This window comes from Amblyomma maculatum, chromosome 3 (genome assembly GCF_055883805.1).
Source record: "Amblyomma maculatum isolate TAMU_Amacu chromosome 3, ASM5588380v1, whole genome shotgun sequence".
In the NCBI taxonomy this organism is placed as follows: Eukaryota; Metazoa; Arthropoda; class Arachnida; order Ixodida; family Ixodidae; genus Amblyomma; species Amblyomma maculatum.
Genome location: NC_139346.1, coordinates 112,246,453 through 112,274,157, shown reverse-complemented (window position 1 = coordinate 112,274,157; position 27,705 = coordinate 112,246,453). Strand labels below are relative to the sequence as shown.

The 27,705-nt window shown below is 46.2% G+C and overlaps 1 protein-coding gene across 1 annotated transcript; it reads right to left on the bottom strand.

The window, feature by feature from the left end:
* Positions 1-7,264: 7,264 nt before the first annotated feature.
* On the bottom strand, positions 7,265-26,742 carry LOC146195712 (uncharacterized). Its single transcript, XM_084596839.1, has 4 exons — positions 26,603-26,742; positions 20,063-20,179; positions 18,200-18,357; positions 7,265-7,815 (listed from the first exon to the last, which is right to left on the bottom strand). The coding sequence occupies exons 1-4, from the start codon at positions 26,740-26,742 to the stop codon at positions 7,265-7,267; spliced, it is 966 nt and encodes a 321-aa protein (XP_084452965.1).
* Positions 26,743-27,705: the final 963 nt, after the last annotated feature.

Genomic DNA, 27,705 nt, shown 5'->3' with positions numbered 1-27,705 from the left:
TGAACAAAGGGCGATTCCTAGTAGCTCCAGGACGAATGACGCGGCTGGGCTGAAGCCAAAAGGACGCTCAGTTGTGGATGTGTCGGGAAGCGACCGGAAAGTCCGATGTTGCAAGGAGATATATCACATAGCAACATGGAATGTAAGATCTATGACGCAAGGTAAACTGGATGTAGTCAAGCGAGAAATGAACAGATTGAACATTGATATCTTGGGTATCAGCGAGCTTAAGTGGACCGGAATGGGAGAATTTAACTCTGGCGACCATTATGTCTTTTATTGTGGGCACGAATCCAAGAGAAGGAATGGGGTCGCTCTCATAGTAAACAGAAGAATGGGCAAAGCAGTGCTAGGGTACAACCCCATAAACGACCGAATGATTTCACTTCGGATCCAAGGTCACCCTTTCAACATAACAGTTATCCAAGTCTATGCACCGACCACTACTGCCGAAGAAGCTGACGTTGAGAGATTTTATGCGGACCTACAATGCATTTTAGACCGCACCCCATCATCAGACGTCGTTTTTCTCATAGGAGACTGGAATGCTAAGGTCGGGAGTGAAGAAATATCCGGAATTACAGGCAAGCTTGGTCTTGGTGAGCAAAATGAAGCTGGGCGGAGGCTAGTAGAGTTTTGTCAAGAAAACAACCTGACCATAGCGAATACTCATTTTCAACAGCACAAGAGGCGCCTGCACACATGAACTTCACCAGACGGTCTGTACATGAGTCAGATCGATTATATTCTTTGCTGGCAGAGATGGAGAAGCGCTATACAAGCAGTAAAAACAAGGCCTGGGGCTGATTGTGGCACTGATCATCAGCTTCTTGTTGCCAAAATTAAGCTTCGATTGAGGAAAACACAGAAAACTAGAAGGCCTTTCAGGTATGATCTGGATCAAATTCTATTAGAATATGCTGTGGAAGTGAGGAATTGATTTCAAGAATTAGATCTAGAAGACAAAGAGCCCGAAGAGATGTGGACTGATGTTTGTGATATAATACAAAAAGTTGCTACTAAGGCAGTCCCAAAGCAAAAGAAATGCAAGAAAGCAAACTGGTTATCTGAAGAGGCTTTGCAAATAGCTGAGGAAAGGAGGATGACAAAAGTTGTGGGGGAAAGAGAAAGATACAAGGTTCTCAATGCGGATTTTCAGAAAATAGCAAAGAGAGATAAGAATGCCTTCCTGAACATATAGTGCCAAGCAGTTGAGGACAACCGCCAATTAAGGAACACAAGAGCTCTGTATAAGACAATCAAAGATATCAAAGGAAGCTTCTGTGCTAAGCTGGGCGTGATAAAGGACAAACGAGGCAAGGACCTCTATGAAGCCTCAGAGATAAAGAAGAGGTGGCAGGAATACACAGAAGAACTGTACAAGAAGGACCCGAATGTGCAAACCCAACTTAAGACGGTTGTGATTACTGACCTCGAGCCGGGCATCCTGAAGAGTGAAGTTGAATGGGCCTTAGCCAGCCTTGCTAAGAACAAAGCTAGCGGAATTGATGGCATTCCAGCTGAGTTGCTTCAAAACCTCAACCATGACGCTGTTAACATTCTGCATACATTATGTCAGAAGATTTGGACAACCCTGCAGTGGCCACAGGATTGGAGGAGGTCAGTTTACATCCCCATTCCAAAGAAAGGCAGTGCCAAAGACCAGGCCGCTCCTGATCCTCGGCGACTTTAACGCCCCTCACACAACATGGGGCTATAAGTTCCAGTCAAAAAGAGGAAAAGCATTGGCCAAAGCAATGGAGGATCACGAGATTGCCCTCCTGAACGAGCCTGACGTAACTACCAGAAGAGGCAACAGTGCCGCGAGGGACACTACGCCAGACCTTTCGTGGTTATCGGGAACGCTAGACGTCTCCTGGAGAAGCGAAGAAGTGGACCTGGGTTCTGACCACAGCGTGATCGGCATCACGATCCGAGGTTCCCGATATCGGGCTGTGTTGGGGACAGCGCGGATCACGGATTGGGACAAGATGAGAAAGTTCACCCAGGAACAAGAAGAGGCGTCTGAGGAAGAATCCGGACGAGCTGAAACACAACAGACCTACACCGAATGGTCGAGGGACCAGAAGAAGACCCTCCAAAAATTTACCCAAGAAATCGCAACGACTTCGCAGACACCGTACGTGGACGCCAGACTGACCCACATGTGGGCGGCCCGGCACTCGTTAACACGGCGATGGAAACGTCAGCGGCACAACAGAAAGCTGGCCAAGCGCATAGCAGCCTTGAACAAGCAGATCGCCGAGCACGCGGCCAAGCTATGCAGGGAGAATTGGCTGAAGACCTGCGACGGCCTGCAGGGCAAGCTCTCGACGTGGAAGACGTGGTGCCTCTTGAGGCATCTGATCGACCCGCTGAGTAGCAAAACTGCGACCAATCGCAACCTTACCACAGTATTGAACATGTACAAGGGAGACGGCCGCAGGCTCCTGGAAGACCTGAAGGCGAAGTACCTAAAGACAGAGAAGGGACAGTACCCGGAGCCAGAGAGGTACGAAGGACCCGACAACGAAGACTTGGACCGGCCGTTTTCCATGACGGAATTGTGGACAGCGATAGATCAAAGTAACAAGAAAAGTGCACCCGGCAGGGATGCCATAACATACAAACTACTCAGTAACATGAGCAGTAAAGCGGCCCGCGGCCTCCTAGGGCACATCAACGAAGCCTGGGAGAGCTCGCGGTTGCCGAAGGAATGGAAGGACGCCGAGGTCTGCTTCATTTCAAAGCCCGGCAAGGCCCTCACGATAGACAACATGCGGCCCATCTCCCTCACGTCCTGCGCGGGGAAGGTGATGGAGCGTATGGTCCTTCGCCGGCTGCAGAAGTACCTCGAAGAAACAGATCAGATGCCGGAGACGATGTACGGCTTCAGGCAACATCTCAGCACCCAAGACGTGATGATCCAACTTCACGAACTGGTCGTCAAGCCGGCAACGAGGCACACGCCGCGCGGGATACTCGCCCTCGACCTGAAGGGAGCGTTTGATAACGTGTCCCACGCGAGCGTGTTGCGGAATCTGAATATGACCAGGTGTGGCCGAAAGACATTCTACTACATCAAAAAATTTCTGTCAAACCGAACAGTGACCATCAGAATAGGGGAGGAGAAGTCAGACCCTGTCGAGCTGGGTGATAGGGGCACCCCACAGGGATCGGTCTTGTCGCCCCTGCTCTTCAATCTGGCCCTCCTGCCCCTGCCCGGTCTACTCAAGCAAATCGAAGGCGTGGACCATGCGTTCTACGCCGACGATATTACGGTGTGGACAGCTCGAGCCGGTTCTGATGCCTGGATGGAGGAAGCCTTGCAGAAGGCGGCAACAACCGTGCACGAGTACGCAAAGTCATGCGGACTGAGCTGCGCTCCCCAGAAATCAGAGTTGCTTATTATCCAACCGGGAAAATCCAAGAAAGAGCTGCCGCCGAACGTGATCGTCACCATCGACGGAACGGCTATCAAGCCAGCACAGCAGATTAGGATCCTCGGCCTACTACTTCAGGCCGACGGGAAGGCACATGCCGCCGTCACAAAGATCAAAACTACAGCCGAACAGATACTCAGTATGATCAGAAGGGTATCTAATAGAAACCGAGGCCTCAAAGAGGACGATGTCATGCGCCTGATACGCGCATTCGTCGTGTCACGGGTTACCTACTCCGCCCCCTATCTCCAGCTGACGAAGGCGAATAGGGACACCCTAAACACGATGCTTCGTAAGGCAACGAAGCAAGCACTGGGCATTCCCATATACTCGTCCACACAAAGACTGCTGGACATGGGCGCCCACAACACGGTGGAGGAGCTCATTGAAGCCCACCTCTCTAATCAGAGAATCCGGCTCAGTCATACGAAACACGGACGAGCCGTCTTACGCAAGATAGGATGGCAGATTGAGCCAGTACCCCTCAAGGAAGCCCTTCCGGAAGACTGGAAGACGGCCATTCAGACCAAACCCCTTCCCCGGAACATAACGCCGGGCAAGGACGACGAGAGGCGCACCGCGCGGGCCAAAGCCATAGCCCGGAAGCTGGAAGAGAACCCCAGGGTCCTCTACGCGGACGCCTCGCTCCGAAAACACACTGACCGTGCAGCAGTGGTGGTTACGTCAAAAGACAGGCTGATCGTCAGCGCGTCCATAAAGACAACAGACGCCGCAGTTGCAGAAGAAGCGGCCATGGCCCTCGCACTCGCACAACCGAGCGTGGACACCGTGGTCACTGACTCAAAGACAGCCTACAGAAGCTTCCGCAGAGGGGTAATATCTTCCGCGGCCCGAGCCATTCTATCCAAGTGCAAGCCTCCGGGAAGAGCTATAGAGCTCGTGTGGGTCCCGGCTCACTCGCAGGTAGCAGGCAACATCATCGCAGACTACCATGCCCGAGAAATGTCAATCCGGGGCGAGAACGAGCCGGAAGAGCTACCGCATCCGGTTACCAGCTTTCGGGAAATTACAAGTATGTACCGAGAGGAAAGGTGCAGACTGCCAGAACCGCACCCCAAGCTCACCAGGCAACAACAGACGATCCTGCGCCGAGCGCAGGCGGGATCGCTTGCGCATCCCGTATTGATGAGCCGCATGTACCCTGCGGAACACGACATGCTCTGTCCTTTTTGTAAAAAAGAAAAGGGCACCCTGCCGCACGTTTTGGCAGAATGCAAACAACTCAAAACCCCCCCTCCTCCCCTTCCCGCCAACACCCCCAATCCCCAACCCCTTGAGCGATGGGAGACCTTGTTGTCCAGCCCCGCCCTATCTATCCAGCTCGCACTGACAGACAGGGGCCAGGAGCTGCTGGAAACATATGGGTCCCGCAACTAGGGAACCACCCCGTCTGGTGCAAGCATGCACCACCGAATTATTTCGGGCTTAATAAATGTTGATTCCTCCTCCTCCTCCAGCTGAGTTGCTTTAAAACCTCAACCATGACGCTGTTAACATTCTGCATACATTTTGTCAGAAGATTTGGACAACCCTGCAGTGGCCACAGGATTGGAGGAGGTCAGTTTACATCCCCATTCCAAAGAAAGGCAGTGCCAAACATTGTTCCAACTACCGCACGATCGCCCTTATTTCGCAGGCTAGCAAGGTGATGTTGAAAATCCTCCAAAGTAGGCTGCAGCAGTATGTGTATCGGGAGCTTCCGGACGTGCAACCTGGGTTTCGCAAGGGCCGAGGAACTAGAGACCAAATTGCCAACCTTCGCTGGATCATTAAAAAGGCAAGAGAGTTCCAGAAACCCATCTACTTCTGCTTTATTGATTATGCGGAAGCGTTTGACTGTGTAGATCACAGCAGATTGTGGCAAGCTCTCCAAGAGATGGGAGTTCCAAGTCACCTTATCTGTCTCCTCAGTAACGTGTATGAAGGGCAAGAGGCCACAGTTAGAACTGGGCATGGTCTTACTGGTTGGTTTCCGATTGATAAAGGAGTGAGACAAGGCTGCATACTGTCGCATTGCCTATTTAACCTATATGCAGAGTGCATCATGAGGAAGGCCGGTCTGGACGAGCCTTCAGCTAGAGTGAAGATTGCTGGAAAACGTATCATCAACCTTAGATATGCGGATGATACCACTTTAATGGCAGAAAGTGAAGTGGAACCCAAGAGACTTCTGATGCGCGTACAAGAAGAGAGTGAGAAGTTTGGGCTTAAACAACATTAAAAAGACAAAGATCATGGCGTCTTGCACTATCAAGTCCTGGAGCATCAAGGGACAAGAAGTGGAAGCTGTGACAGATTTTCTCTTCTTGGGCTCCAAGATAACCCCGGAAAGAGACTGCAGCCATGAAATTAGGAGACGCCTGCTTGTAGGAAAGAGAGCAATGGTTAGCTTTGACCACCTAGTAAAGAGCAGAGACATTAGTCTGCCAACCAAGATCCGTATACCTCGTACTATGGTCTTTTCAGTTGTGACGTGTGGATGCGAGAGTTGGACTGTGAAAAAGGCTGACCGCCGAAGAATTGACGCATTTTAATTGTGGTGCTGGCGAAGACTCTTGAGAGTTCCTTGGACTGCCAGAAGATCAAATCAGTCGATATTGTCGAGTATAAACCCTGACTGCTCATTGGAGGGTCAAATTCTAAAGTCAAAGCTCAGCTACTTTGGACATCTGATGAGAATAGAGGAGTCGCTGGTGAAAGATTTGATGTTGGGAAAGGTTGAGCGTCTCCGGAGAAGGGGTAGGCAGCGAACGCGGTGGTTAGATGGCATCCTCGAGGCACTGCAGATGAAGTTATGTGATGTTAGGAAGATAGTGAGAGACCGGAAAGCGTGGCGTGACATGATCCATAGGGTGATGAAGAGTCGGACACGACTGAACGACTGAACTGAACTGAACTATATTTCACAATAAACTCTCTTAACATATAGCCATTCTCGTTTGCAACGAAGTACAGTTATGAATATTATGCCTCAATCTCAAGCATTCGGCCCTCGGTACACGGTCATATCCATATATCCGATAAATATTGCTGTTAATGTCCTCTAGTATTATAAAACGTCCTGTTGATGACTAGCATACAAATATTTGAATTGTATGTCTACCAGTGCAAGATACAAATATGGCTATAAACACATGCTTTGTGAAAACCAAAAGCAAACCTTTGAACATACCAAAAGGAACACTATTTGGTGACCAAATAAATATTTATTGTATTCTATGCCAGAATGCACGTAATGTTACCTCAAGGAGCAATGGTTTCTATGAGTCTTCTTGCTAATCCCTACACCACGGCTACTTTTTATCCAGGCCTTTTGAGTTGATGTGGGGAGGTGTGTACGAAGGGAACATTGTAGTGACGGATCAGTGCCCCACATGAGTACTAGTGTTGTGGTCAGCATTCCAGTCATGTAGCGAAGGCAATGTCTTACGTTGGCGTGCTCGCACCCACCACCTGTGGTTAGAGTTCAGTGATCTATTGGTCCGCAAAACGCTTTGCCTCAGCAAGTCGACTTTCTGCTCAATGTTGTTTGGCGAGCCTGTGTTAACGAATAGTGCGTACTTCTCCACAGTCTTTATGTTCCTCTGAACATTTAAGGTGAAGTATCGCCTAATGTCCACCATGTCTATCCGCGCTAAAGATGCCAGGAATCCCGTGCCGTAAGCATCCTCGACCCAGAAGATTGGAACATGGATAGCTGCTAAGAGGAGCGCGGTCAATACCGCCGGCCGCATCATGTAGGCAGCGCCATCACAGTAAGCCGGATACCTCTCTGGTGCGTACAGTTCATTGTTCACATATCATTTTGAATCTTTGTTTCTCTCCGGCTTGGGTTGGTAGTACAAAAGACAGTGAATTCCATTGAAGTCCATTGCACTGCTAGAAACGTACGACGATAAAGCGAACACATTTACCAACACGTCTTCGTCCATCTTAACGATGGTTGTGTTGGCGATAAGGTTGCTGTTCTTGGAGGCCCACCTTCCAGCGTACAAAAACTTAAGCGTCAGGTTCCAATAGACGTCTCTGAAGTTGAACACAACGATGTCCCCCTCCCGAATGGATTCTTCCTCAACGACTTCCCGTTCCTCAAAGGTCTGCGCCACACCGACAAAAAACAGAAGAGCAGAGTTGACGAAGACCTCAATATTAGGGTCACCGAGAGAGCGACGCAAACATGCGCGTTTGCCAGCGTTTCCTTTAGCTGTGTGCACAAAGTACAGCACCCTAAGGCCCTCCCGGCGGCAGCAAAGAATGCTGTACGATGTGCTGGCTTTCTGAAAAATTTCATTCAAGTTGCTGGCAGAGTCTTGGCATCTGGGAGAAGATGCTAAGAAGGAGTACTCGATGACTGCGGTCGAGAACCCTTCATTGCCGTATGCCCTAAAAGAATTACGGCAATGCGAACAGCTGTTCGCTTTATAAATTGTGAGCAAATCTAGCTGAGATATCCGATGCTGTCACTTTTACAAGACAAACTACAGGCGTTTAACTGCTTGCACCGCTGCAATAAAATGGTTTAGAAAGAACAAATTCGAGGGTGTCAAAGCAGTGGTGGAGCTCTCGGACGATACAAAAAAAATATTGCATTGCCATGCACGCTCTCTGCAGGCTTAATAGCAGCTGCAATTCTTTCTTAGCGTCACCTCGCTTTTGCGCATGCTAATAAAAAACAACCCAGCCAACGCCTATGACATCTGTGAGCGACGACGTCTGCTCATATTTCGTGAAAAGGTTGAGCAATTCGTCCAATGCAACTCCATCTAAAGCTCTGATACACCACATAAAAATATTCTAGGGGATCGGTGTTTCTGTCACGCACTTCAGTTTCTCAAAGATGACGAAAGATTTGGAGTATAAAATTCATTTAAATTCGTTGCACAGAAGAGTATTGCTGATGTTGTTTTCCACTTATCCTGCAGATTCTGTACCATAGAAATTATGCAAAAAAACAGTGCCTATCACACCAGAATATATACTTACTTCAATATTAACGTAGCAAAATGGCCGAGAGTATTCACCCAATCCGGAGCACTTATCCTGCAGATTCTGTACCATAGAAATTATAAAAAAAACAGTGCCTATCACACCAGAATATATACTTACTTCAATATTAACGTAGCAAAATGGCCGAGATCAGACAAGGTAAAATAATTATGAGCAGCGCTTACACCACCAAAGATATCAAGAAATCATTATCAGTAGTTCACGATTTCATTTCACTGTGATAATAACTATTCTTACGCCTGTAAATTTAGATATGGATTAGCACGCTTTATTGACAATTTGAGAGCCTCTACGGGGAGGTATGCAAACGCAATATGACTGCCCGAAACACGACTCAGCAGCCAGCTAGAGGTTGCATTAAAACTTACGAAGGGCACGTAAGGTCACTTACGTGCTGCGAAGGCGAAAGCATTGACTACTTTTCAACCCATCCAAATTCACTTAAATTCAATCTACTCTTATTCAATGCAATCCACCCTAATTCATCATAATTCCTGGCTAAGCCACACTTAATCACCTTGCACCCTATTCAAACTTAATCTACAGTGATTCGCACTACTTTTGCATATTGTAATGCAACCCAGTTTTATTCTATCGCAATCAACCAGAATGCACGATAATCATATCACAAGTCGCCGAAATCCCACGCAGCGGAACTTTTTAGTCAAATAAGGCGCACCTTAAATCCAAGAGGCCCTTTCGAATTAGCCGTCGTTTGCTCACTGGTTCCCGGGGTTACTACGCGCATCCGTGCTTAACCAATCTGAGGTTTTCATACCCTCATGCATTCTAGTAGAATTTCGTGTAAAATAACACATAACTTTCCAACTCACTTCGGTAATACTATTAATCTTGATGTTTTTATCATCGGGGGTATCTGAACATTAGACATCCTCATTCATTTCGACGTGAAACAAAAAGGTCCGAAGATATTTTTAGAGCCGTGTTACGAATCCTAGAATGACTTTTCATATGCACAAAAACATTTACATTTAGGTATTTGAGTTGGGTAAACGGGATACTGAGAAAATTGAAGCAGGACGTGCAAAAATGCGACTGAACATGAATGGACAATTTTGCTTACAAAATAAAATATACTAATGAACAAATATTCAGCATCGGTGCAATCGGCACCACGTTGATACCCAAGTATACCTGTAATAACTATATTTTTTCATTGTACACTGCCTTCAAAAAAAAAAAGGGGGGGGGGAGATTGACTCCAATCGGCGTGGCGTAGAAAATTGTGTTGTGCCGTCCATCTTGTTTACTTGTTCGTGACAAGAAAAGTGCACTTTGGACATACAGCAATACCAGTTTGTCAAGCGAAAATTTTGATTGCTGCTAGCTTAAATTACAGCGCAAAAGATTGTTAAGTAGACTCGCAAAAATACGATGTGAAAATTCACGTGCCCAAATGAATGTAGACTCTGTGCCACAAAAGGTACGTGCCACTCCGAAAGAGCAAGAAGTGGCATGTTAATGACTTCATGTCACTCTGGCTCTCAGCGCTGCTGCTTTTGGAGTAGTTTACGCTTTCGAACAAGTCGTTAAGTTTACTGTCTCGACAGAATACACGACTAGCACGCCAACCTTTTTGGTTACTCGTTTTAGCCTGAGGCATATGGCTTTACATATTAGGTACTACCACAGGACACTCTCTGTATCCCGTTGTCTCCTGTTTCCTTGTATCCCTTTATGGCTGCCTTAGGTAGTGCAGCAGGCTGATGGTATCTTAGGCAGTCACTAAGAGATAAAAAAGAACATGAATGAAATAGATGTCATTCTATTTGATATTTCACTGCAGTCGGTATCGGGCAACCAGTCCGTCGAAGAAACGCTTGAGTGAAATTCTTTAACGTGAGAATGATAAAGGTATCGGTCTATCTGCTGTTCTCATTGGCGTTGCGAACAGAAATTCACGAGCATAACCATGACAGGTGCTGGTTGGTAGATGACACGGCCAGGCACTGATAAGTGGGTAGGTGGAGCGACATCACGACACCAAATGACGATGTCTACATGGCAAGAGTTGACAAAGTAAAAGATCAGTCCTAAAAAGACTAAAAATCAGATCTAATCATAAATGTCAAACCTAATAAAATCGAACGAAACAGCCTTGATTAAATAAAAAGAAATATAAATTAACGGCTTTGAGAATAATGCCTTGTCCGTGCCATTTATTGCGATTTTCCAAAGACATCTTACTTGCTTGACCATAACTTGCTGTTGCAAAAACTGGAACACTACGGAATATGAGGAGCCACTTTTTCTCTGCTTGAGTCATAATAACGGTACCAAATTGTTGCTCACATTAACAGTTCATAAAGCCTAGAGCCGTTTCACTCTGGTGTGCGCCAGGGCAGCATAATAAGGCCCTTTGTATTCCTAATATACATTATGACATCTTTTCTGCTCCTGCTTTTTACATTGCGGGCTTTGCTGATAATATTACAGCACGGTTCTCAGATAGCACAGAAAGCTAAATATTTTCGTACGCCAATATTTCCTAGTGGTCAAGCAATAACTATCTGAAAGCGAATTCTAAAAGACAGCGATCTTTTATTCCGAGCGAAAGAAAAACGATTAACACGTACTTCACCCTATCACTAAATCGAAACACAAATTGCAATCTCGCAAAGCATAAAATGCTTAGGCGTAACCTTCTAAGAATGTCTCATTTTAAACGATATAAAAAAGAAGAACCGAACAAGGGTAAACAGGGTACGCCTCAGGTCGCAGATGAGCCAACGTTTCGACAAGTGGACTTGTCTTCGTCTGGGCATGTCAAACGAGCATGTCAACGTGCAAGTACGTAAAAAACAAAATCGCATCAATGGCATCTGTCAGCACGAGCACACACTTCCAACCAGAGTAAAGGTCCTCATTAATAAAGCATTCTTTCTTCAATTACTCACACTTTGCATCACACTTTCAATTGCATCACACTTTGGGCACTGACAACCCAACGTCATATCCAAACTATTAATAGCACAAAAACGGGAAGTTTGACTAATAGCAAACGTATCATAGAATACCCAAACATACTCATGCTTCATTAAATTTGGATTTCTAAATATAATTTCATCCCTTCCTTTCAAAACATTATCAATATACCAAAGGGCGGGTATTACTAACAACGTAACTACTCTAACTTGTAAAATAATCTCGCAATTCATCCCTCTATGAAACCCTCTCCCATATCTTTTGATCTCTACCCCTTTTTCGCACCAAATACGATATGCAATCATTGTCTTTTATTCTTACAAAATACATGAACGCTATTGAAAATAACAACATATCACTAAAAGACAAAGAAGAGCTTGAAAATCATCCTGTACATTTCAGAAGACGCTTAGATGAAGCTTGTTCTCAACTGTGCCTAAAACCGTAATGCGAGTAGCTTCTTCTTATGTGAAAAATTGGATCACCTGGATGATCTGATGCTTTTTTATTTATTTCCGTTTTTTTTGCTGTGATCACTGAGCGTTGAAATGCTAATTTTGTTTTTGTCACTGCCTCACCTGCAGCTGTCTTGTGAGTAGATTAAGCAATACGTTGCATCAGCAAGTGGGCGTAGGGTGCATCTCAAGCTGCATTCACGCAGATGTATTCTCCTGCCTCCTCTCTATCTCTCCTTGTGATACCTTGTACGAATAAGAGAAAGAAATAAAAACCGGTTCAACCGACGAAGAACAAAAGTGTGGAGTCGAAGTTATCAGTTTTAGGGCCACCGACGGTGTGGCATAGAAAGATGCACCTTGGCTGCGTTTTCCGGTGCCGTATACGCAAAGTACAGCCCATTAAGATCTGCCCTGCGGCAGGATAGCACTCCGTTTGTCTGGTTCGCTTCTACTGCGTGTAATTTGCTGGCTTCCTGAAAAGTTTCATTTCTCTCGCTGGCAGAGTTGTAGTAGCGGGAGAAGATTCACGGAAGGGGTAGCCGATGACTGCGACCGTAAGCGCCCCAACTGGCATACGGCGGTAATGGCAAGGCGAACGACCTTTCGCTTCATAAAAATCGTCAGTTCTGCGAAAAGCTGGCTGAGATGTGTGACTTTTACTTCCAACGAATGAAATCCCGGCGTTGTTTTGATAATGCCGCAAAAATAGGAATTTTTAAAAAGGACGAGAAATCCGGCCTTAAAGCAATGATGGATCTCTGCGGGAAACACAATTACCGGCTTGTATCAGGCATCTCAGCATGTTCTTATATTGCCTCTGCACGCTCTCTGCAGGCTTAAAAGCAGCTGCGCTTCATAATCCGCAACGCGTCGTCTGAAGCTACGTCTAGTATAAATGCTCTAGGGGTTGTTGTTTTTAAATATTGAGTCCATTTCTCAGAAAGCACGAGACGTTTTGGAAATTCCACTGATTTGTTTTTTTTTTTTCACAATGTCCCAGAAAGTTTTGAAAAAAGGACAGAATGCGCAGATCGCCACAACGTGTGTACTGCAATGCCATCCTAGCAAACTGGCCGACAGAAATCACCCAAACAGCAGGACGATAAAAGCTATAGCTTGCAGTGTTTAAGATAATGGTAACATACATATGAACAACGCTTACACCAACGAAAGTACTTCACCATTTCTTTCAATAGAAAATGTACTCATTTTGTTACGCTCCTACCTATTTTTTCGAGGCTAAATTGAATGTGGCTTCACAGTGCTTTGTTTAAAACTTGGCAGCTTATACGGTGGAGGCACTACTAAGCCAAACCTACGATTCGGCGGCTGGCTGCTTGATGTTCCTTTGAAAACGTATATGATACTTTTCATTTGCGCAAACATGCCCATCGACATACGGAACAAACTTGCCTGCTCATTGCCTTGCTTGCAGTGGATGCGATCCTTTGCTTAAAAAGATTAAGATTCTAGGAAGAAGTAAAAATAAAACAGCGCGGGAGCTTTTGGAGGCCTATCACATAAAAGAAAACGGTGATAAATGTGTAAGCGACACTTCTGTCAAACTGTATAACAAGGAAAACCATTTTCTGCGCACCTGTTGTTGACCAGGAGTTGATTGGCTGTACCCCCCTCTCTCATTCTCCTTGTTCTCTTGCTGTGATTCTGACTATATAAGGCACTTTCACACAAATAAACTCAGTTGATAGTTTGCGCTCTGTCTGTCTCCTTGGCTTTTTCCTGTGGCTGTCTTTTTATAGCGCATTTTGGTTCCTTTAAAGCAATGCACCAACTCGCCCAACAAGAAGTTCTTCTAAAGCTTGTTTTGCCTGCTACATTATTCACCTATCACGACCTATCAGTGTAAGGTGCTACATTATTGGGGACACTTAAGCTCCTCCTTTAGGCGTATAACGCGATTGCCTAAGCTGCCAACCAACATATAAATGAGAAGGGTTCGAAGCCGCAGAACCGAATGTGGAGCGAAAGCATTAGATGCGGCGACCGAGTTTTCTTCGTCTTTTTTATCTGCTTCGTCTACTTCGTCTTCTTAGATTTCGTCGTCTTCGTCTTAGTTTTCTTTGACATAGTCATCTTCATCTTCATCGTCTTCGTCTTCTTCGCGGCTGTTCAAGGTCAAACGTGGCCCTTCCTGGGATTACGCGACGAGCCAGAACCTGGCGTAGTATTGCTATCGCAACCATAAATTACTGGCCGCCACTGATGCAAACTGGCTGGACGTCTTTCCAGATGCAAGACAGCTGGCTTTGACGTCGGGGTCCTTTTGAACATCTGCCGATTTCCGTGGACAGTAAGGTGCGCCATATTGATTGAGTATTACATGTTGAATTTAGAGATGCGCACCAGTCCTGCCATCGCTGACGATACAGGCGCTTCCCATGTCGGTGTGCAGCGGCTGTTAGCTTCTCGACATTCACAAGAGAGTATTCTCTAATGAGCGCCGGTTCCGCCCTGCAGTAAGCCGCCGTTAACCGAAGAAGGTGCAGATTCGAAGCCGGTCGGTTTTAAGGCGAAAACATTTATTGGCCCATGGCTCGCCAGCGTGTCCGCGCGTTAGCGGCGAGCGTCCATGAGAAGTATTCTATTTATTCACGAGATTCCGCAGGATACCGCGGCATTCCCCTTCTTAATCACCCTAATGACATCACCAGAAAATTAAAAATCCTGTAAAATCCTGTCTCCGCCGAGAATCAAGGCTCCATTTCTCGGATCCCCAGGAGAGAGCTTTATTCTAGGGCGCCATGCTCGGCATCGTGAAACGCAAATCATAATGCTGCTTATCTAAGACATTCCCAAAAGAGTAGTTCTCTAATGTGGGCCGGTTTCGCCCTGCGGTAAGCAGCCCTTACCCGAAGAAGGTGCAAATCCCAAACCGGTCGCTTTTAAGGCGAAGCCTTTAAGGGCTCATGACTCGCCAGCGTGTCCGCGTGCTAGCAGCGAGCGTCCGCGAGAAGAGTCCCATTTCTTTGCGATTCGTTGTAAAAATCAGCTACTTTTCCGCGGTGTAACTCAGCAGTGAAAATGCTTGTACAGTGAGTTAGCCTTACCGTTTTCTCTTTATTTTTTATGTACTGCAGCACTTCGGACACGATGCACTGAGTTTGCATCATCTGAATAAAATGAGTTTTTTTATTTGTTTCTCTCAGCATTGTGTTTATATGGCGCATACATTGGGTAGCGTCAGCACCAAATAACGGTTGATCTGTTTTGCGGTCAAGAATAGACAATAGACCAATTGCATCTAATTAAGGTCTTTTTTTTTTAATGATAAAACAAGTGGCTTTCTTCCTCAGCGTTTTATGTCAAACATGGAGATCTTGTAACCATTATTCAAAGGTGACGTTTCTGGAGCAACAAATGTTTGGAATATACGAGCGTGTGTGTGAGCATGGTTATTCTGCCGATAAACCCCCTTGCCAGGACATCAGCTTTCACTGATCCAAAATCTGCAAACGATAGCAGCTAAAATTATGTTTTTGAAGTAAGAAATACGGCACTCACTACGTCATTACCTTTATTATTGTTTTTCTGTGTCAAGGTTACTACGTCTTGGGTCCACATATGGTGGATTTCGACATCAAGGCCGTTTATGGGTAGCGTCCTCCATTCCCAGTAGGAAGGTGCAAATAAAAATTACCAGATCAAGCAGTTTCAGATATGCCAACCGTGTTGCCTTGCTGAAACATACACTATGCAACAATAATTTAAAACATTCTAGAGGGCACTTTGAACCACTAACGTGCGATGAGGCTAAAGCCCTTATAGCGCGCTGGATCACAGCCTTCCACTAAGGCACCTCTATCTTCCTGTCTTCATTCACTCCCACCTTCCTCCATCCATGCATAATGAAGCTGACCCCGCCTGGCGTCCGACCCAGGCGTCCGTGCGGCGCCTTCCATTTGCCGCTTCCTCGAACGCCGCCCCACACACTAAACAGGAGCAGACCCAGATGTCTAGGAGGCTTTAGTGCAACAGTCGTCAGCGGCGTTCGAAATTAATTTACAGGATCGAAAAGGCGCAGTATCTGCCACAATTCTCCGCGAACACATGTACCACACCGTAAAGGAAGGGAGGAAGGTGGTTGGTTGGTTGGTTTGTGGGGTTTAACGTCCCAAAGCAACTCAGGCTATGAGAGACGCCGTAGTGGAGGACTCCGGAAATTTAGACCACCTGGGGTTCTTTAACGTGCACTGACATCGCACAGCACATGGGCGCCTTGCTTTTCGCCTCCATCGAAAAGCTGCCGCCGAGGCCAGGATTCGATCCCAAGGACGCGGGATCGAATCCCGGCCTCGGCGGCAGCTTTTCGATGGAGGCGAAAAGCAAGGCGCCCGTGTGCTGTGCGATGTCAGTGCACGTTAAAGAACCCCAGGTGGTCTAAATTTCCGGAGTCCTCCACTACGGCGTCTCTCATAGCCTGAGTTGCTTTGGGACGTTAAACCCCACAAACCAACCAACCAACCACCTTCCTCCCTTCCTTTACGGTGTGGTACATGTGTTCGCGGAGAATTGTGGCAGATACTGCGCCTTTTCGATCCTGTAAATTAATTTCGAACGCCGCTGACGACTGTTGCACTAAAGCCTCCTAGACATCTGGGTCTGCTCCTGTTTAGTGTGTGGGGCGGCGTTCGAGGAAGCGGCAAATGGAAGGCGCCGCACGGACGCCTGGGTCGGACGCCAGGCGGGGTCAGCTTCATTATGCATGGATGGATGGATGACAACTTTTATTGTCTACCTTGAATGGAGGCCCCCTACTCCCCACCTCCGGCACGCAGGCCTAGGGTATGGGGGCTGGAGCCTCCGCTACTAATGAATCGCCTGGTGACGTCATGACCTGTCGAGGCGGCACATCGCGCGATCCTTGTCGAACACAGCTAGCATTTCATTGAAAGCACCAGAGTTCACCGGCGTTTTATAACTCGTTTACAGGAAAGGAAATGCGCAGTATCCGTCATTCTCGGAACCCCGCTATCATCCTCACGGTAGACAAGGGGAATTATGAAGAGTGGTTCACACGCTCCAGAATGGCAGGCTATCACTGTGACAAGATTGGCTGACCTGCTCGAATTTATTCTCGAGAGCATGGAGTGGTTTACTGCCATTCAACAACTGGCTGCAGAACCTCCCGAGTGGCACTTGGTTGTCGCTGCGAGAGTTTTGAAGCGACGAAGCCTGTCTAAGGCTGGCTGATCATGACATTTATTCATGTACATTGCCTTGTGTGCCTTTTTTACGTTTTTATCGGCGTTTCCTTTCGTATTATGTCGTGTGCCAAAGCCAAGCAATAACGAAAAAACATCCTGATCGTCGCGCAGTTGGTAAAGCGCTGGGCTGGAGGTCCAAGGGATGGAGGTTCGATTGTCAGTGGGGACAAGGTTTATTAATTTATTTTTAACTCTTGCTCTCGAAAGCGTGACACCTCTGCTGGCAACCTTCTGCTGGCAAAGTTCTCTCGACAACGATGGGGCATTAAAGGCTTTCGCCTTAAAACCCTGCCCCAGATCAAATATGTGTTAAAACGTCATGTCCTATTGTGCTCCAAGCGTTTTCTCAAGCCTTGTGGGCATGCTCCGACTAATTGTACTGAGCCTATTTATCTGAGGCCGGAATGTGGCGTGCAGATAGTCTGACAGTCGTCACTTTGCATTCATAAACTTTATGAGCGTGAACACGGCAGAGCGTGCCGCGCTGTACGCGCTGGCAGGTGGTTCCCGTGCTAGATACGCGCTGTTAAGGCTTTTAAATAGGCGGATGCACTCGTTGCCATCAATAAAGTCTGTGGCCTCGCCTAAGCGTGCAGTAAAAGTAGGTTTTCCGAGACATTTCGAGGAACGCTGGGAACGCCTCGTGCCTGGGCAATCCCGCAGAACCTTATTGACCACTCTAAATCAGAATCCGCATTTACACGGACCCTGAAGCGTATTGCACACCTTTTTTCGGCAACAACATCACGCTGCTTCAGGCTCTAAATGACAAATACATCGGAATCAGCACCACTCCACCGTGCTCCTTGACCTACCAGGACGAGGAAACTCCGGCACTGGATGATCCCATCTCTGAAGCCGAGGTGTACGCTGTAGTTCGATCATGCACCCGCAACACGGCGGCGGGAGCGGACAAGATCAGCAACGCCCTAATCCGCAACTTCAGCAAGGCACAGATCAGCGACCGCACTAGGTACCTGAACGACTCGCCATGGAAGAAGAATGAAATTCTCTGAGATTGGAAATGCTCGGAGATAATCTTAATTCTAAAACCGGGCCAGAAGCCGACGGTTGAAACGCTACGACTCATATCACTCACCTCGTGCCTGGGCCAACCACACGTGCAGGTCATCCGGACGCGACTTCAACACTACATAGAAGATAGCGGCCTCTACCAACCCTCCATGATCGGCTTTAGGTCGGTCCTGTCCACTCCAGACGTTTTCCTTCTCAAGGAGGAGGTATTTTCCAACATTCCTAGAGAAGGCGAACACCTCATCTCAAAGGCGCGTTTGATAACTTGTCTCACGAGGCAATCCACTCCGAGCTTAATATTCTAAACTGCGGCGAACGCACCTTCCGATACGCCAAGACATTTTTGTCCAACCGAACAGCAACAATAGGAATGGGCGACATGAGATCGGATCTTCAAGACATGCCCACTCCTCTTCAACATCGCCATAATTAGAATCGCAAGGGCTCTGCAACAGGTCCCGAGCATCAGATACACCTTTGAAAGGTTATGTATACCTCTCAAAGATGAACCAACTCGCACAAACAAGAGTATTACTTAGATACACCTTGTATGCTGATGACATTACGATTTGAATAACCACCGGCTCTCGAGGTCAGAAGGAATAAACACTTAAAACAGCAGCAACATGCGTGTAAACAGAGGCCTTTCAATGCGGGCTCCGATGCTCCCCCGATAAATCCGAAATCATCCGAATACATGGATACCACACTACACATCACCAGGCAATCTTAGCATCCTCCTGCATGGTGTCCCAATCCGGGAAGTACCACTTATCCGGACCCAGGGTCTCTGGCTCCAGAACGATAGGAAAGTAGACTACGTGCTCCATCTTCTCAAGCGTACTACACAGCAGATCTCTAAACTGATCCGCCGGGTCGCCAGAAACAGAAACGGCATGCGGGAAGAATACACGATTCATCTGGTGCAGGCACTTGTCATCATTCGCCTCTCCTATGGACTACCCTACCGCACCCTGCTCCGAAGAGATCTCAACAACGTCATTGCAATGATACGTGCAGCTTACAGGAATGCGATGGGCCTCTCATCATACACCTCTAAAGTCGAATTGGGAGCTCTTGGACTGCACAACACATTTTAATAGATTCAAGAAGCTGTCCTTCTGTCCCCGAGGGAACGCCATCTATCAACTGAGGCACGTCGGCTCATTCTCAAGCGGTTGGCTATCCGGCGGACCTAAAAGCCATTCAGTCAACTACTAATATTCCTGTTTCTCACCGGGCAAGAGTATATGTGGCCCGCTTCCAAACATGTTTCCAGTCCACAACGAACGCAGAAGAAACGCCCGATTGAATTACCTTAAGCGCGCAGTGGAACGCAGTCCGAAAACTGTCTGTGTGGATGCCGCTTTATACGAGCATACATCGACCGCAGCAGCAGCCATGGTGATACATGTGTACTACCACAGAAGCGGAAGTGGCGGCGATCGTATTGGCCATTACCTACGGAGACGCGACCAAGCGAGAGCTTCACGTAATCACTGACTCACAAGCGGCGTGTCGGCTCCTTCTTGCAGGCAGAATACCTACAGCATTAGCTCACTTCACAACTAATCTATTGGCTACAAATTCACTGCTCAAACATCAGACCATCGGGGTCCCTGGGCACTCCGAGTTGGAAGCTAATGAGGTCGCGGACAGGCTAGCTCGAGTAACACAAACCGAGCGGCCACCATCCCCGATCTCACAACTAGCATTCCTGTCCCCGAGGCTTACGGCGTGCAACTTAAGCACCTACGCGAACAACGTCGGATTTACCCCCTCCACACAAGGGGCTAAATGCACAGGAAAATCAGGAATGGAGACAGCTCCAAACCAACACTTTCCCCAAATTACATGAAACAGCATCATTTTCCCAGAACACTACACAGACATATGCCCTTGGTGCAACGACCAGCCTCCCGCCTACCACATCACATGGGGGTGCACGGGCCCCAAACCTGCAGACAAACACACACCATTCGGAGGCGCAGTGGGAGGGCACTCGGCGATGATCTGACCTAAAGACCCAGCGTAGGCTAGTAACCTAGGCAAGAACAGAAGCCCAAGGCCACTGAGGTCTTGAAATGAAGACTCCACACTCTGCAACCCCCCCCCCTTCTTTTTCTTTTCCTTTTTTGTTTTTCTTTTTGAAATGACGTTTTCTCTCTCCCTCTCTCCCTCTCTGCGTAGGTTAACCTACAACACATGGCGATAACAGTTCATGAAAGACGCACGCGTATATAATTTACATTGAAGAAGAGAGAGATATATATATTTTAATGACAACAGGAGATGTCTGCCTGGTGGTAAGCCTAGCATGCTACTCCTGCATTGAAGAAGGATAGACAATTGGGCGAGTTGGTATCGATTCATGTTGGAAGGGCACAGTGCAAAACGACACGGAACGAAAGGAAGAAGACGTACACACAGCGCTCGTGTGCACGTCTTCTTCCTTTCGTCCCGTGTCTTTTTGCGCTGTGCACTTCCAATATGATTAATTTACATGCTGAGTGCGCAACGATAAGAACTGTGATGTCCAGCTGTTGAGCTGTCATGTTTACATTTATTGTTTATTGCGTCAGATTATCGATACATCCATGCGCGAGAACGCTACCAGGTCGTCTATTTTCCGCGCCGTTGTTAGTTCTGTGCATTTCAGACAGCAAGCAGAAGCTGGCAGGGCCTGCATCCGCTCATGTAAAGGCCTTAAGTGCGCGCGTACATCGTATGCGAAATCACTGCGAGCGCACGCTGAGAAGCGCTGATTGTAATGCGCGGCACGCTTTGCTGTGTTCCCGCTCATAAATTTTATGACTGTACAATGAATTAATAATAAAAGTTAAACTCATTTTCAAAATGAAATTCGTTTTTACAGCATGGTACTACGCTCAAATTCCACTCTGGAGAGGTTTGATTACATTTTAATTTACTTAGTAGTTTCGGCACTCAACTGCTGATCCCAAAGAATCTCGTTCGATCCCAGCGGCAGCACCCGCTTTGTATGAAAAAGCGCCCGTGTATGGTGCGGTGCCAGTACCGCTGCGAACAAAAGCAAACAGAGAATGCAATTTCCTTCTAAAAGTTTTCATGCGTTGCATAATTAAAACTAGCAGTCGTAGTGTGTCCGAACAGGCCTTAGTCGCCCTTTCATCAGACAAATATTGTTTTATATTCTCCAGCGCGGAAGGCGCGATTTTAACTTGAACGGAGAAACATGTTCCGTTTGCTTATATTCATGAACCCAAGTGGCCGAAATCACCGGTGCCCTTCAGAATGGTATCCCTTAAATCGTCATTAGCTTTAAGACTTCAAACCTCATAAATCAAACTATATGTGCTTTTTTATGTTAACTAAAAGCGATCGAGTACGATGCGTAACATGAGGGATAGGCACCGTAGCTAAAGACGACCTCAGCCATCCCCTGAACTAGATTAAGTTTATAATATTTGGAACACCTGGCGGTAAATGGAACTTGAAAGGTGCGAGATGGCTTCACAAAAAATGTAGAGAGATGTATAGAATTCTTTCCAGGCGAGAGTACACAGATGTAATAGAGAGGTGATAATATGGCTGTGAAGACGCTGCGCTCGTGGTATAATTAATTCGCGTAATGACAAATCATAAAACTTTCCGGAAAGGCACAATCCAGACATTTGCCGCCACATTACAAGGTCAACAAGGAAGCTCTGGATCCTAAAGAAGAGGCAGTAATATATTGTCAGTAATTGGAGTAAATGAAGCGGATAGCACGATTTTGTGAATTATTTCCGATTAGAAAAACTGACGAAGGTCTCATTGCGTTGAAGCAACTTCCAATTATGCTAAGGTAACCTTTCAAATCCAAATAATTTAACAGAAGAGGCAGCAAACGAAGCTTTCGACGTGACGTGCGCTTAGCGTCATTACCAATGTTCACGATATCTGAAGGTCGTGTTACGGTACGTTTAACATAAAGCCCAGAATATTGCAGGGCGAATCAAATACACTTTAATGAAAAAAGCACTCATTTAGTTGGAATTTATGATTTCTTGCGGCAAAAAGAGATCAAAATTAAAAAGGATGCCTAAGCTTCGCGATAAGAGTAGACACAAGAGTGCCTTTAGCACCGCATTATTGTAGTGCTATTCTTTTACCTATGTATGTTTAAAAAATTCAACATTTCAACATTATTATCCCTGTAAATGCAGCATACATGGGATGTGCATGCGTTAGTAACTCATACGCACGAGTTCAATAGATGCATCCCCCCTTCCTAACAACTGCCATTCGTGGCCTATTTTTATAATCTATAGTTTCCAAGCTAATGAGACTTGTTTTGATATTAGAGATCTCCGGGTGTACTTTTCTGAAATTCTGTCTCACCGATAACGGAGGTTTTTAAAACCAAGTCATGCATGCCTGAGCTTGTCAGTGTATTGAAGAAACTGACAAATTTTCATTTATTTATTTATTTATTTATTTATTTATTTATTTATTTATTTATTTATTTATTTATTTATTTATTTATTTATTTATTTATTTATTTATTTATTTATTTACAATACTGCCACTTTTCTTCCAAGACCGTATATACATATGGAAGTTCAGTCGTTCAGTCGTGTCCGACTCTTCGTGACCCTATGGACCATGTCACGCCACGCTTTCCGGTCTCTCACTATCTTCCTAACAAAACATAACTTCATCTGCAGTGCCTCGAGGATGCCATCTAACCATCGCGTTCGCTGTCTACCCCTTCTCCGGCGACCCTCAACCTTTCCCAACATCAAATCTTTCTCCGGCGACTCCTCTCTTCTCACCAGATGACCAAAGTAGCTGAGCTTTAACTTTAGAATTTCACCCTCCAATGGGCAGTCGGGGTTTATGGTCGACAATATCGACTGATTTGATCTTCTGGCAGTCCAAGGAACTCTCAAGAGTCTTCGCCAGCACCACAATTCAAACGCGTCAATTCTTCGGCGGTCAGCCTTTTTCACAGTCCAACTCTCGCATCCATACATCACAACTGGAAAGACCATAGCACAAGTTATACGGATCTTGGTTGGCAGACTAATGTCTCTGCTTTTACTAGGCGGTCAAGGCTAACCATTGCTCTCTTTCCCAGAAGCAGGCGTCTCCTAATTTCATGGCTGCAGTCTCCTTCCGAGGTAATCTTGGAGCCCAAGAAGAGAAACTCTGTCACAGCTTCCACTTCTTGTCTATTGATGCTCCAGGACTTGATAGGGCAAGACGCCATGATTTTTTTTAATGGTCAGTTTAAGCCCAAACTTCCACTCTCTTCTTGTATGCGCATCAGAAGTCTCTTGAGTTCCACTTCACTTTCTGCCATTAAAGTGGTATCATCCGCATACCTAAGGTTGTTGATACGTTTTCCAGCAATCTTTACTCCAGTTGAAGACTCGTCCAGACCGGCCTCCCTCATGATGCACTCTGAATATAAGTTAAATAGGCAGGGCGACAGTATGCAGCCTCGCCTCACTCCTTTCTCAATCGGAAACCAATCAGTAAGAACATGCCCAGTTCTGACTGTGGCCTCTTGTCCTTCATACAGGTTCCTGAGGAGACAGATGAGGTGAATTGGAACTCCCATCTCTTGGAGAGCTTGCCACAATGTGCTGTGATCTACGCTGTCAAACGCTTTCGCATAATCAATAAAGCAGAAGTAGATGGGTTTCTGGAACTCTCTTGCTTCTTCCATGATCCAGTGAAGGTTGGCAATTTGATCAATAGTTCCTCTGCCCTTGCGAAACCCAGCTTGCACGTCCGGAAGCTCCCAATCCACATACTGCTGCAGCCTGTCTTGGAGGATTTTCAACATCACCTTGCCAGCATGCGAAATAAGCGCGATCGTGCGGTAGTTGGCACAATCTTTGGCACTGCCTTTCTTTGGAATGAGGATGTAAACTGACCTCCTCCGATCCTGTGGCTACTCAGTGTTGTCCAAATCTTCTGACATAATGTATGCAGAATGTTAACAGCGTCATGGTTGAGGTTTTGAAGCAACTCAGCTGGAATGCCATCAATTTCACTAGCTTTGTTCTTACCAAGGCTGGCTAAGGCACATTCAACTTCACTCTTCAGGATGCCCGGCTCGATATCAGTAATCACAACCGTCTTTTGTTGGGTTTGCACATTCGGGTCCTTCTTGTACAGTTCTTCTGTGTATTCCTGCCACCTCTTCATTATCTCTGAGGCTTCAGGGAGGTCCTTGCCTCGTTTGTCCTTTATTACGCCCAGCTTAGCACAGAAGCTTCTTTTGACATCTTTGATTGTCTTATACAGAGCTCTTGTGTTCCTTAATTGGCTGTTGTCCTCAACTGCTTGGCACTGTATGTTCAGGAAGGCATTCTTATCTCTCCTTGCTATTTTCTGAAAATCCGCATTAAGCACCTTGTATCTTTCTCTTTCCCCCATAACTTTTGCCATCCTCCTTTCCTCAGTTATTTGCAAAGCCTCTTCAGATAACCAGTTTGCTTTCTTGTACTTTTTTTGCTTTGGAACTACCTTAGTAGCAACTTTTTGTATTATATCACGAACATCAGTCCACATCTCTTCGGGCTCTTTGTCTTCTAGATCTAATTCTTGAAATCGATTCCTCACTTCCATAGCATATTCTAATGGAATTTGATCCAGATTATACCTGAAAGGCCTTCTAGTTTTCTGCGTTTTCCTCAATCGAAGCTTAATCTTGGCAACAAGAAGCTGATTATCGGTGCCACAATCGGCCCCAGGCCTTGTTTTTACTGCTTGTATAGCGCTTCTCCATCTCTGCCGGTAAATAATATAATCGATCTGATTTCTGTACAGACCTTCCGGTGAAGTCCATGTGTACAGGCGCCTCTTGTGCTGTTGAAAATGAGTATTCGCTATGGTCAGGTTGTTTTCTTGACAAAACTCTACTAGCCTCTGCCCAGCTTCATTTGGCTCACCAAGACCAAACTTGCCTGTAATTCCGGATATTTCTTGACTCCCTACCTTAGCATTCAAGTCTCCTATGAGAAAAACGACGTCTGATGATGGGGTGCGGTCTAAAAGGCATTGTAGGTCCGCATAAAATCTCTCAACGTCAGCTTCTTCAGCAGTAGTGGTCGGTGCATAGACTTGGATAACTGTTATGTTGAAAGGGTGACCTTGGATCCGAAGTGAAATCATTTGGTCGTTTTTGGGGTTGTACCCTAGCACTGCTTTGCCCATTCCTCTGTTTACTATGAGAGCGACCCCATTCCTTCTCTTGGATTCGTGCCCACAATAAAAGACATAATGGTCGCCGGAGTTAAATTCTCCCATTCCGGTCCACTTGAGCTCGCTGATACCCAAGATATCAATGTTCAATCTGTCCATTTCTCGCTTGACGATATCCAGTTTACCTTGCGTCATAGATCTTACATTCCATGTTGCTATGTGATACATCTCCTTGCAACATCGGATTTTCCGGTCGCTTCCCGACACATCCACAACTGAGCGTCCTTTTGGCTTTAGCCCAGCCACTTCATTCGTCCTGGAGCTACTAGGAATCGCCCTTTGTTCATCCCCAGTAACATGTGGGACGCCTTCCAAACTGGGAAGCTCATCTTCCGGCGCCATATCATTAATGGTATTGTGACTGGCCATATGGTTTTCTTAGTAGGAAATACTGGAGTGGGTTCCCATTACCTTCTCCAGTGAATCACATTTTGTCAGAACTCTCCGTCGTGACCTGTCTATCTTGGGTGGCCCTACACAGCAAAGCTCACGACTTCATCGAGTTTCGCAAGCCCCTCCGCCACGACAAAGCAGTGATCCATTTAGGGGGTATATATGTATACTGGTATATACATATACGTGTATACATATTCTACCTCAAAGCAAGACAGGTCTTGCATAAAAGTACACATTTGAGAAAACAGAAAAACAATTGCTGTGTTAAATATAAAAATAAAACGCATAATCAGCAATGGCATGTACAACTTCACAATGTAGTCAACACCCTGGAAATAACAAAGCTTTAGAGGTGAAGATTTTTCCTTCAGTACATGGCAGGTAGGCTCTTGCAGCGCTAACATGCATACATTAACTGCTTCATTTCTTCTTCAAATCAAGACTTGAAATGTGCGCTACTAATGTGATAATCTTAGAAATTCACTGATGACGAGAGGAGCGAAAGAATGCTTGAACGTGGCATTGTGACAGATGTACTCGGTTAGCGTGTACGAGTGTTTGTGCCTACATAGTCGCGATTTTGTGCAACCAATTCATTGGCTTAAGAACAAAGTTCGGGAGTGGCTTCCTTTATAGCCTACAATGTTTCAAAGGGACTCAGAGTATGAAGGAAGCCGTCGTAAAGGACTCCACATAATTTCGATCACCAGGAGGCCGGAGGTCTTGAACGCGTACTGACATCGCACAGTAGATGAGTGTCTTACTTTTCGCATGCATTGAAATTCGCCTTGGTGGTGGAAAACATTTGTCGACGGATACGAATACGTTATACATTATGCATGAGCTGGCCCTCAGGGGCCAGCCCTCACAAACACAGGGTGGGGCGTCTGCCGTCACCCGGGATTGTCCGACTAAGACGGCCGCCGCGATGGCCTCGGAATCAGGACTTGGGAGCCCTGACCACTGAGCCATCACGGCGAGCAATTTAGGGTTCGGGCGCACCAGGCTTAGTACAATTCCTTTCTGCCATGCTTTATCAAGCTATTTCTTTTCTTGGAAATCAAGGAAAAAGTGCGTTAATCTGTCCGTTTGAAGCAAAGTTAGAACTAAGACGAATATAACGGGTGCAAATATAACTGCTGAGGAAAGGGATCGTCCTCAGTAATGTGCTACAGCAAGGAGCGACGAAGCTGCAACTGTATGAAGCATTTATTTATTGTTAATAATTTTATAGCACTACAGTCATGTTTGCCCAGGCGTGAGGAACATGATACGCAAGCAGAACACATGATAATTATGACAAAACATTCCACGTCATTCGAAAAAACTAAACGGTACGACACAACAAAAAGTAAAAAGGAGTTCGGCCATACTGCGGCGGCCATTCTATTAAATGTATGTTCCCGTGAGATCGGTTATGAAGACGGGAGCTCGTACACGCAAACGTTCGTACCTTGCACCGTTATAACTATAGCTGGCTGAGAAAGTTGGTGCCTTATTGTCTCCCGATTTTCTTGAGAGATAGAGCAGAATGCGACAAGAGGACGTTGAATTTTAGGATTGTATAGAAGCAAAGTAGAGTGAAGCTACGCAGTATGCAGTTTAAGACCGCGGTATCTCTGCATTAGAGTTCGAGTTTAGCAAGCCGCTGTAGAACGCCCGGTAGGCGTTTTGAAATGAAAATTGAAGTAACTACTTTTATTGTGGGGTTGGATATACATACACATGGCAGCGGATTTTTAGACAAACAAAGAGCAGACCAATATGTGAAAAATCCCTTTCAGAAAGCACGAACGGGCACACATTGTATGCTGATAGATGAGGAGCTTCATGGCAGTCGATGTACGCAGCTCGTCTTCTCCAGAATTGTCACCAAGATTGGCTTACTCTGAAGCAAGACGTGGCATATGGGGACACTTAGGAAAATGAAGTTAA

Coding starts and splice junctions, on each gene's coding strand:
- LOC146195712 (XM_084596839.1), bottom strand. CDS start 26,742: ATGGCTCAGTGGTCAGGGCTCCCAAGTCCTGATTCCGAGGCCATCGCG. Junction 18,358..20,062: donor GTGCACCCCCATGTGATGTG/GTAGGCGGGAGG, acceptor CGCCTTCTCTAG/GAATGTTGGAAAATACCTCC. Junction 7,816..18,199: donor GTGGTTGGCCCAGGCACGAG/GTGAGTGATATG, acceptor TCTCGACCGCAG/TCATCGAGTACTCCTTCTTA.